This window comes from Daucus carota, chromosome 2 (genome assembly GCF_001625215.2).
Source record: "Daucus carota subsp. sativus chromosome 2, DH1 v3.0, whole genome shotgun sequence".
In the NCBI taxonomy this organism is placed as follows: domain Eukaryota; kingdom Viridiplantae; phylum Streptophyta; class Magnoliopsida; order Apiales; family Apiaceae; genus Daucus; species Daucus carota.
Genome location: NC_030382.2, coordinates 49,758,025 through 49,769,439, shown reverse-complemented (window position 1 = coordinate 49,769,439; position 11,415 = coordinate 49,758,025). Strand labels below are relative to the sequence as shown.

General features: G+C 34.7%; 1 protein-coding gene, 2 non-coding genes and 1 pseudogene across 13 annotated transcripts; all 4 read left to right on the top strand.

Annotated features, from left to right (window-relative positions):
• The first annotated feature begins 1,478 nt into the window (after window positions 1–1,478).
• On the top strand, window positions 1,479–1,659 carry LOC135151021 (U2 spliceosomal RNA; annotated as a pseudogene).
• Window positions 1,660–2,899: 1,240 nt separating this feature from the next.
• Window positions 2,900–3,099, top strand: LOC135151020 (U2 spliceosomal RNA). Its single transcript, XR_010289471.1, has one exon. It is a non-coding gene; the product is annotated as a U2 spliceosomal RNA (small nuclear RNA).
• On the top strand, window positions 2,906–8,312 carry LOC108208870 (uncharacterized). 11 transcript variants are annotated; one of them, XM_064087961.1, is made up of 7 exons: window positions 2,906–4,172; window positions 4,726–4,834; window positions 4,923–5,449; window positions 5,528–5,750; window positions 5,832–7,685; window positions 7,931–7,960; window positions 8,065–8,312. In XM_064087961.1, exons 4-5 carry the CDS (start codon window positions 5,564–5,566, stop codon window positions 6,290–6,292), a joined length of 648 nt encoding a protein of 215 aa, XP_063944031.1. In that variant the 5' UTR covers window positions 2,906–4,172; window positions 4,726–4,834; window positions 4,923–5,449; window positions 5,528–5,563; the 3' UTR covers window positions 6,293–7,685; window positions 7,931–7,960; window positions 8,065–8,312. The 11 variants fall into 11 exon arrangements, with proteins under 11 accessions (XP_063944031.1, XP_063944029.1, XP_063944028.1 ...); XM_064087967.1 differs by lacking the exon at window positions 2,906–4,172 and having other exon boundaries at window positions 4,179–5,449; window positions 5,832–6,313; window positions 6,530–6,572; window positions 6,630–7,685; XM_064087959.1 differs by lacking the exon at window positions 4,726–4,834.
• Window positions 8,313–9,922: 1,610 nt separating this feature from the next.
• Window positions 9,923–10,079, top strand: LOC135151026 (U4 spliceosomal RNA). Its single transcript, XR_010289476.1, has one exon. It is a non-coding gene; the product is annotated as a U4 spliceosomal RNA (small nuclear RNA).
• Window positions 10,080–11,415: the final 1,336 nt, after the last annotated feature.

Genomic DNA, 11,415 nt, shown 5'->3' with positions numbered 1-11,415 from the left:
AAGTTATCAATAAATTCTTTTATTATTATTATTATTATATCTTTTAATTAACCCATAAATCATTTTCTTCAAAAAATAATTCATAAATCAAAATTATCTAAATAGATACTTAAACTTTCATTTTATTATATTAAATTAGGTTATATCATAAATCAAAATTCTAAAGTTAGAAAAACGAGCCCGATTAAAAAAAATAAAGATAAATTGAAAAGATATACGGGAAGAGAGCGCAAGAAACCCGTTTTGAGGAGTCATCCTAAGGACTTGGAATGCCTGTACCTAAACTATAAATTTATTCAAGGCAATCAACATTTTATAAGCAATACACACAAATTAATAGTATTAGAAATTCATACAACGAAAATAAGAGAAAAGCAACTTTTACATATGAATACATATGATTTGAAAAAAGTTATTAACCCATTCCACTCTTACTTATTGAAAATCCCTATAATTTTAAATTTTTATATAACAATCAAACAATTTTTTCCGATTCCTAGAAATCTTAATTACCAAGAAATTACTACTTCTCATAATAATTCCCGGATGTAATCAAACAAGTACTAGGTGCTTGTTTGGTTGACATCTAGATATGTGGGAAGTAGATTAGGAAGTAGTATTTGATGAAACTGTTTGGTTGACATTAATCAGGAAGTGTAAGTTCCTTGGAATTTTAAATGCCTACAAAACATAGGAAGTTATTGACTTAGACCCCCTTGATAACTTGCCCTTCCTATAAGAAGTTAAAACATATTTTTCAACCAAACACAAATTTTAACTTCCCATTTATTATAATTTCATAGTAATCTCAAATTACATAAGATTTAACTTCCTATTGTAACCAAACAAGCACTAGTTTGTTTGACTTTTTGTCACACATTTCTTCTACGTCATTGACCGTTTAGTTAAAATTGTTATTTTTAAGTTGTTTTTTTTTATAAATTATAATATCAATCATATACTTTTAATCAGGAAAAAAATATTTTAAAAATAATAGTTTGACTATACAATAAAAAGATTTAAAAGTGTGTGCGAAAGTCGAACGACCCATGTTTCAAAATAGAGGGAGTACAATATATATAATCGTTCCGCACAAAGATTTAGCTCATCAGTAAACAACTAATATGACCACAACAATTCAAAAAAAAAAAAATCAAAATATACCAAATCCGCCACAACTCAGTTACCAGAAAAAGTTGAAGAGGCATAGAGGATTAGACAACGGTTAGATTAAAAATATGTCAAAGAAAATGGCAAGGAAGAAACATAACAATGAAGCTTGTTTGATAGATTCCTAGCGACGGATCAACTTTGTCGTAGACACTTGTTTATGGATATCAAATGGACAGCAGCAGCAAAGCCAATGGGAACTGGGAAGGTGTGTGTTTTGTAATCTGTTTTAATCCCACATCGAAGGCATAGCGAACTTCCAGATGTCAATTGTATATATAAGGCAATTGTGGCCCTTGGGTAAAAGCATACCTTTCTCGGCCTTTTGGCTAAGATCAAGTGTAGTATCTGTTCTTATCAGTTTAATATCTGATATGTGGGCCATTGGCTCACACGATATTAAATTTATTTTTTGAGGGGGAGGTCCCAGTCACAATAGCTTGCTATGTCTAAAGCTATGAGTATTTAAAATGAGGAGACTTACATTTGCTGAAAAATTCTGTTGGATATTTAACTAGCAGCAACTTTATTACTAGTATCAGCTTCCAACATAACAAACACATGACCCATTCAGTCAAACGACCATCGTAGATGTATTTATTAGAGTAACATGATGTTTAATTACAGGGGAAAGACATTTAAATGACATTTGTGCCATCCCGAGGACGATAGGCCATAGTTTGTGTTACCCAAATGTCACCCCAGCAAAAAGCCAAGCAAAACTGCTGAGGGCATATGCATACTCACTGGTCACCAAGGTTCTGATCTCATTTTCCAGGTCATCAAAGTTTTTTTTTCCGTGGGCGGAGAGGGTGTGCCTCGTGAAAGGATATTTTATAGAACAGGATGCATTGAGAATTCTTCTTTGAGGACTTGTTCAAAATCCCACATGGCGTAAATTAAATGACATATAGTGTAATAAATACTTGAGCTCCTTTCTGTTTGGTCGTCTCTATGGGACATCTGATAGAATTGATACTACATAAAGAAGAGCAGCATGTTGATCGGCCAAATTGTCATGAAATGATACGAAGAACAGCGCACGACTATCGGCCGGCCGAAGACCGGGCCAAATTGTTTTAGCAATGTTTCGTGCCGGCCGAAGACCGGGCCAGCCTGATTTTTGGACTGTAGATGGTTTTGCAGGAGTCTGACAGACTCTAGTGTACTTTATACATTGAATATTAATTAGTTTCTTGTATTTACAATGAATTTGAGTGTAACTATTCCTAATATATTTCCTTTCTTTAGCTATTATCTATTTTTGGAGTTAATTTACGAGATATTATAGTAGATGGATATATTTTTAATTTTTTTATTTATATATAAACATTAAAATTTAAACATAAAAAAGCTTAAAACGCTCAAAGCATGAGTAGTTTTAAATAATTTGATCAACCATATAGTACAATGAAGAACGACCATCACAAATTCAAGATGACTCCATTATTTTGGACTCTTGAGAATAATACAGGCAATATTCACACACACAAAAGGAGGAGGAGAAAATAGCAAGGAGTATTAGAAGAGCAAATGAAGGTCGTACAGCATATTAATTATGCTATTAGGTTAGTTTTATGATGCACTTGACCCACTTGACCCTGCAACAGCAAAACGTATGGAAGATGTGTGATTTGTTTTCTAAGTTGTTTTTGTCCCACACCGAAACCATAGAAACATTCCTGACTTGAGTCGTATATATAAACGACGCTGGTCTTTGGATAGAAGCATACCTTTCTCGGCCTTTTGGCTAAGATCAAGTGTAGTATCTGTTCTTATCAGTTTAATATCTGATATGTGGGCCATTGGTTCACACGATATTAAATTTATGTTTTGAGAGGGAAGTCCCGTCACAATAGCTTGCTATTGGGGGCTTCGCGAGTCGCCTATGCGTTGCACGACAGCTTTGGCCTGAGTGGCTCACCCCACCAAATCTAGTTCTTAATATTATGTTCTCCTGGGTTGCATATTTTTATATGAATTTAGCCCAGACAAATGTTTGAAATATTGAAGGCCTTTTGATCTAATTCAAGACAGCGAGCCTCCCTCCACCAGAACGAGCAATTTTTTTTACATTATACGCTAAATTGTTTCAAAATTCCCAAAACTTTTAGAAAGATCTCGTCTCTGTGCTTGTATAATAAGCTTTTATGTTGTGAAGTGATACTTGATGTTAAACCATGTGTAGTTAAAAAGGCTGAGGGTCAACAAAGCACATTTGCACTATAGTTTGGCCTGGCCCACCCCACCAAAACGAGCAATTTTAAGTTATTTGTTTGTGCCTTGTGGTTGTGTAAAGCAATCTTACGTTATTTGTTTGTGCCTTGTGGTTGTGTTTGTTTCTCCGCAAAACTTTTAGAAGATTACATCATGATGACTGTACAATTTTGATAATTGCCTATGTATATAAGAGCATCTACTAGAGCCTCCTTGTTGGCTCCTAAATATAATATAAAAAATGTGGCTCTTAGCAATTTAGGACAAAGTTAAGAGTGTAAACTCCAACAATACTCTCTACATCTCTTCTCTATTTCATATTTTATTCATATATTGAGCTCCACTATAACAAAAGAGTTGGAAAGATAGAGATGAATTGGAGGGAATGATTTTTTTATTGTGAAAAAATAAGTTAGGAGCAATGTGGTGGCTCTTAACTTTGAGGAGAGAGGAGAGAGAAACAAGAGGCTTTAGGCTCTGTTCACTTCACCTGAATGGAATGCTTTTGGGCTGAATGGAATGACCATTCTGGGCTGAATGAATAATTATGTTGTTTGGTTGGGCCAACAGAATGGAATGGCTTTTCCAAGTCCATTCCGTCTGGGCTAAAATAATAACAAACCCATTCCTTTTCAAACACGCAGGACAGATTCATTCCCATTTCAAATTAAAATGTCGGGCCATGGATACTCTCTGACCTAGCTTACGATTGTTCTCTCCGTGTGCTTCTCTCTCTCCGAATAGCGCTCTCTCTCCCAATTAGAGCTCCAGCAGTCTCTCTCTCGGTTAGCTCTCTCTCTCCCCCCCCTCTCTCTCTCGGTTAGCTCGCGTTCTCTCTCCCTCTCTCTCTCTCTCTCTGTTAGCTCTCTCTCTCCCTCCCCCCTCTCTCGGTTAGCTCTCTCTCTCCCCTCCCTCTCTCCCTATATATGTTGCTGATTATAGCGTTAGATTGGTTGTGTCGATGTGTTTGATGTTGGAATTCTATGTATCACCCTGCTTTGGTGTATAATTCATACTGGACCAGATATTGAACCTCATTTTTTTTCATGTGGAAGTTATAATTTGTTCAAAATGATTGATTTTTAATTAAAGTTAACATTTGATCATGTTTATAGCTTGAATTGTTGATTTTGATTATGTATGCATTGTCGATATTATGAAATGTTTGATTTATATGTTTGAGAATATTTTCCCGAGTTGATTTTATAGACCATTTGTATGTATTGAGGTGCAGTCTATTTACGTGTGAGTACTGGGAATTAGTATTATGTGTTTAGGTTGGTCTGTGTCTGCATAAGCTCAAGAATATAAGGTTGAATGAGTTCTGCTGTTTTTCAGCACAACAATGGCACTGCTAATCTTGGTACACACAGATAAATTCTTATCTTTAGGCTCAAGAATATGCTACCTTGGTTCTGTACTTGCTCCCTGTTCTTTAGGCTAAATGGTATAGTTATTCTGGTCCATTATATAGGCTAGTTGTTTGTATTGAGCAATCTATTTATAATTGTTTCTGCTGTTATATTTTAATGTAGCCATGGCCCGACTTCCGTTGACTATGATTCAACATATTCGGAAGAAGAAAGCTATCTTAGTATATACACTATGGATGCGAATGATTTTATCATTCAATGCTGTTTTTCATCTAATGTTTCTCTCTCAATTGACGAGAAAAACTTTGAGAGAGCGATACACGATTTTTAAGATAGAGCGAAATCAATATATACATAGGCTGATTCATGAAGGCCCTGCTAGCTGTGTTGAAAATCTTCGAATGGATAAAAGATCGTTTTATAAGTTGTGTTTCTTGTTGGAGTCGAGGGGTTATGTGCAACAAAGTAGGCATGTTAACGTGGTAGAAAAAGTTGCTATGTTTCTTTATATCCTAGGACACCACACAAAAATGCGAATTGTTCACACAGATTTTCAAAGATCAAAGCAATCAATTACTAGGTATTTTCATGCGGTACTAAATGGGGTTTTGAGGTTACAAGGAGATTATTTTAAAAAACCCGAACCAATTTAAAGCAACTCAACAGATAAAACGTGGAAGCATTTTAAGGTATACCAAATACACTATATTCTACATTATTTACATAACTTGTATGCCATTAAGATAATAATGTATATTTTCTTATAGAACTGTTTGGGAGCTTTGGATGGGACACACATTAAGATGACCATACCCGTAGAAGATAGGCCAAAGTACAGAAATAGGAGAGGTGAAATTACGACAAATGTTCTTGGAGCTTGTTCACCTAATTTGCAATTTCAGTACGTATTGACGGGTTGGGAAGGATCAGCCGCAGATGGAAGAGTCTTAAGAGATGCTATATATAGACATAGATTGATTGTCACAACCGGTAATTTACTATATTTCCATTGTTAAATATTCGGTGAAATAGAATACAACCATATATGACATACTTTATTTTGTAATGAAGGTACTTATTATCTAGTTGATGCTGGTTATACTAATGGGGAAGGTTTTTTGGCACCATTTAGAGGAGAAAGATATCATTTGAATGATTGGGATGACGATAATCAGCCCACATCTGCTCGTGAATATTACAATATGATGCACTCGTCAGCTAGGAATGTAATTGAGAGATGTTTTGGCATCCTAAAGAAGAGATGGGCGATCCTTAGAAGCCCATCATTTTATCCCGTGAAGACACAAAATAGGATCGTCTTAGCTTCTTGTATTCTTCACAATTACATTCGGACTGAATCAGAATTTGATCAAGCTGAAATTGAGTTTGATCAGCATGGGCCAGAAGACCATCATGAGCAAAATGAGCATGAGGCGGACGAAGATCACATCACAACTATTGGCACTTCAGATGCATGGACGACATTTAGAAACAACCTAGCTGACTCGATGTTTAATAGTTGGAATCATTAGATTTTTCTATAATTTTGAAAGGTACCTTTATGATTAATTTTGAAATAATTTTTGTTAATATTCTATCTGATCACATGGTTGCTAGTTCTGCTTTAGTCCTTGACAATCCAGTCTGCTAGTATCATATTAACTACTCAAATTATGTATGCTTTAGTTCTTTTTGTTGCATCCTTTATCTTCTGAAACATAGTCAAAAACTTACTTTATTAACAGCTTAATCATATTTTATTATCTGAGTATTTTTGGAGTATTGTCTGTATCTGAAGAAACAAGTCCAGAAGCGCTTACAGGTGTACCGATGCCCATATCTGCTGGAAATTCCGGATGACTTTGGTAATATATGCACACTTGAGTGGATTGAGTTAATTGGATGTAGTGATGCTGCAACAGAGTCTGCAAGGGATATTTAGAAAGAGCAAGAGAGCGAGGGTAATGATTGGCTAAAGATCTTTGTCAATCCTAGACTAAAGCCTAACTAAAACCAAGCACAAAAGGGCAGGTCAGGTTACTTCATACTTGCTGAGTTATTTTAATGAAGGTCTGAATTGTTTTATCATTAACTATATGCTCTTGACATGCACCAATGTACCCTTTCTGTATTATAGCAATTACTTTTCTATTTGCTTTTTCAAGTTTGTAACAGAGAGGTGTTTGGAGAAATGCCTTCCACTCCTAAAACCTCATATGTATTGAGAGGTAGAAAAATCTAATGAACGTGATACCTCACTCCATAGGAACTCTGTTATTATGTTACGTTATTAGGTCTTCTAAAATATCAAGGTGTTAAGAAAAGGTTTTATAGCGATACTAATTGTCCTATGTATGACTCTGTCTCTTTCGGTATTTTAAGATTTCTTTCTCTTTTCCCCAGTTTCAGTATCTTCATAGTAAGAGAGAACGAATTCAAGCAACTAATCATGGCGTTTAGCGAATTTCATAAAAAAGAATTGTAACATTACTGTCACGTATGATCAGGGTTTAATTGCTTTAGTCTATTTTAGATATCATATATGAATCTTATATCAGGTTGCTTAATATATCTGATGGTCTAGTAACACTGCAGTAGATTTTACTGCAAGGATCTTTAAAAATCAAGGAACACATTAGTTTTTTATTTTTAGAATTTAAAAGATTGATTGGTTTATAAACCGGGTCTTCAGCTTGATGCATAGACGTATCGAAAAGGCATTTACAGAACCCCTGAATTATGGACTAATTCTTGTGCCGAGAAGGCTATTGAGCATTATTGTCATGCAGAAGAGAAGGGAACATGTGGTGGTAACAGAGATGGTTCAGGTGGGCTGCGAGTGGAAATTGAAAGGCTTTTTTGCTCACCGACATTGTCGTCCCAAGAAGAACCTTCTTAGGAAGAACCAAAATCACGATGTTCCTGGTAATTAATCACTTATCACTGATAATGCTTGATGATTTTCTATAGTGTTAAAATTTCATTGCACTAGTTCGTCATAAAAAGTGCTAAAATGTTGGAATCATTAGATTTTTCTATAATCTTCCTAATTAGTGTATAAAACTATGCTATCGGTGGTTATTTGTCTTTTTTTGTGCTGCCATCTTTATGTTTAAATCACTTTGCTGAAGTTTCTAACCATGCTTTACTTCAATTTATGGTGTTTGTAGGTTTAATCAGAAAGTGAACAACTCCTGGAGGTAAAACATAAGTACAACACACTGTAAATCACTAGCTTACAAGATATTTTATTAAGCTCTTTATATTTTTTTGACTTGTGAACTTGTATCTACATTTATTTCAGTATATATATTTGATGGCTCGCCCAAATGGAAGTATGCGCTCTCTCATTTTGTTATTATATTTGGAGTAATGAGCATGGTTCCACGACGAGCATGGTCCTCCAGAACCAAAGACATGAAGTTTTTACATGGTCATGTAGCGAAACTTCGGTGTACAGTTGTTAAAATAGGTGTCGTGTATTAGTATCGTAAACTTGATGGGTGCTTGTACGAGACTTGTCGGCTTTTATTTTATACTTATTTTGATGAAGTTCATTTTAAAATTTGTATTATATTACCTCTAGTTAATTATATTTATTTTGTCGATCGAAATATTTTTTTTCAAATTAAAACTGACAATCGGGTTTTATAATGATTAAATTAAATATGACTTCCATTATAATTAAATTAAAAAATTTGGCTAATTTCATTCCATTCCATCCTACATAATTGGACAAGTGAACAAGGGAATGGAATGACCATTCCTTTCCCATTCCATTCCTCTTCTCATTCCATTCCGGCACCATTCCATTCATGCGAAGTGAACACAACCTTAGTGATTTAAGAGCCACTTAAGAGTCTTTTGGAGAGACATTTTTCTTCTCCCTCCTCAAATCTCAAGTTAGGAGCCTAAATGAAAAGTCTCTTGGAGATGCTCTAAATCGAACATGAAATATGAATCAAACTAATGGTTTCTCATGAGATATCTTGGTAACTTGTATCAATATATGATACCAAAAAGCATAGCAAACAGAAAACAATTATAAGGAATTAGGCCAGGAACTGGACACCTCTGAAAAGGAAAAATAATTTAACGACAAAAGCATTGCAGATGAATTCTTCTACGAGGAATTGTTCTTTTATTCTGCTTATCTTTGTAGCAATTTCATCCCAAGATAATTTCGAGACGTGGCAAAAGCAGAAAAAAAAAAAAGTTCTGTGGAATTTTGTCGTGACAATATCAAATGTACAATATGAATATAAATTTTATAGTTTTCGTTTTTGAAGTGTGTTTCAATCATTAGATTTATTCGTGAAACTAAAATAGCTGTGTTTCAACTGACTAAGGCCTGAGTGTAATATCAACTACTGTCTCAAAGGGTTCATTTACAACTAAAACAAATGAAGTATTGGTTTATAGAATTTTTCATCATAAAAATGTGTTTTATATTATTCCTGGAGAAGCATGATATTTATTTGCTTTTAAGTTTATACTGATTGCCAATAGAATATCATCAACACAGATGAACCTTAGAATGTACGCATAGGCAAACAATAGAATGCTGCGAAGAGCAAGTGTCGCATCGTAGAAGAATAAGTTTACAAGAAAAAGAATTTATTTGTTTTTTATCAGTTGCATGATAATATCATATCTATTTTGGACTAAAAGACATTATTGTTAAGAAGAACCATGCTTATTTATATAAATTTTTTATTAGACTTTCAAATTTCGATATATCTTTATAAGTTTAAAATTTTATTTTAAGTACTCTTTTAATATTAATATATGTTAATGATAATAATTTTACTTTTTATTTTTATGAATTATATTTGGAAGGATAATAATAAAGTTTTTGTCTTGCCAAGTGTTTTTAATATTTGAAATTGTTGAAAAATTCATGTTTTGCTTGATTTGCGATATCGATTTTTTTTGAAGTTTATTTTAAACCACTTTGACATGACGAAAACAATCAAAAAATTATCACAGTATTCTTTCCTGTTGGACTCTTGAGAGCAATATCCATTTCGCATCTATCACTCAAGAAAATACCTGAAGTCTTCTGAATTTAAATGAGACAGTCATATGTACCACATCGGGTTGTTGTCCGGAACGTGTGAAAGACATCAGTTTAAAAGAGGAACAAGGCCTTTGAAGAACGTATCTTTGCGCTTGGGGCAATGACGCAGCTAGTGAGGTACTAACCGAGGCGCGTCAATTGCTGGTTGAAAACTATTTCCAAACCCCCTCCTTGGCCTTGGTTCTGCCTTGTGCCATCGAGAATTTCTGGAAGGGCTCCCTCTAACCCAGGGTAAAGCCCTACAAAATTTAGTCATGAAATATTTAAACGAGAACCCTATAATAGTTTTTGAGAGTCAAAGTTGGAAAAAATCTAGATCCGGACGCACGGTTTTTTAGTCTTGTGGGAAAAATGGAGAAGCGGCCATCTAGGTTCGTTAGAACAGAGCTAACTATTCAAAGTAAGATTCTGTATCATACGTCCCAAAAATCATATGAACATATCACAATTTCCCACACCGAGAAAAACGAGAAGAACATTATCTAGAAAGACCATATATCTTAACTGCCCCTGCCTTTTAAACTCATTCAGCCTTGTGATGAGCATAGACTCTTACTTTTGCTTAAGGAATACACAGCACAAAGCGAACAATCGTTCGCCTCTCTCTTTTGCTTAAAGAATAATTTGTGCCATGTGAACTATTCGTTCACCTTTCCTTTTGCTTAAGAAAAATTTGTGCATCGTCACTTATGGCAAATTTTTGGAGGGTCGGTCTTTTTGGACTTTTGTCCTTCTGGACCGTCCCGAACAGTTCTAGTTCAAACTTTAACCTGTCTATAGTGAAGAATTGGGGGTGTTCTACAAGGTTTAAGAAAGCAATGGTGTTAATTGTTGTAGTTTGAAATAAAAAAGCATAGTTCTAGGGCACGGTGTCAATGTGTCATGTATGCTTCAAACTGGATTCTGCATGCATTCACTTGAAAAATCTAATGGGAAATTATTGGTATTTTTTTCTTGCGGGTATTAAGCCTTGAATGTCGAATAATTGGTAAATGTATGTCCTCCCTGACCTGTGATTTAGCATCTCAAATCTTGGTCGGGAGAACAGAGAGAATTATACAGCGTTAACTATTTCTGCATTCTTGATCTCAAAGGAGGCAGGACACTTTGTTTTGTGGATGAAAAAAAACACTGCTTGAAGCAATCCCTGGTACGTGCACCATCTAGGGCCACAGAGGAAATGGTCGAATTTTTGTTCCTTTAAATTTTTTTCACACTTAATTTAAAGCGGTCTAGTTCCTTTGTTTCAAAATAAAAATAAGAACTTAGACTAAGCACATGTGCCCAGGCACCACCACCAGATGTTTTTACCCATAAATTTGGCTATGAAAAGAAAGGCTAAGAATGTAAAAATAAATTCTACTCTATCTGAAACTGATAATACATTCTACTGTACCTGAAAACAACTCATAATATAAGCCGGAACAAATTTAAGAATTTGTTATAGTGAGGAGAATAGGACTGCTTGCCATTGTTTAACATATTAAAGGGAACACAGACAACTGCGAACTGTTAATACCTTCACATAGGTTGCCACTAGACAGGTTTCTTATCCCACACCGAGTACACAAAGAG

Bases quoted from the DNA above. Each gene is read 5' to 3' on its own strand.
- LOC108208870 (XM_064087965.1), top strand. From the start codon at position 5,564: ATGACCATACCCGTAGAAGATAGGCCAAAGTACAGAAATAGGAGAGGT. The intron at 5,751-5,831 runs GTAATTTACTAT...TTTGTAATGAAG, and splicing joins TAGATTGATTGTCACAACCG to GTACTTATTATCTAGTTGAT.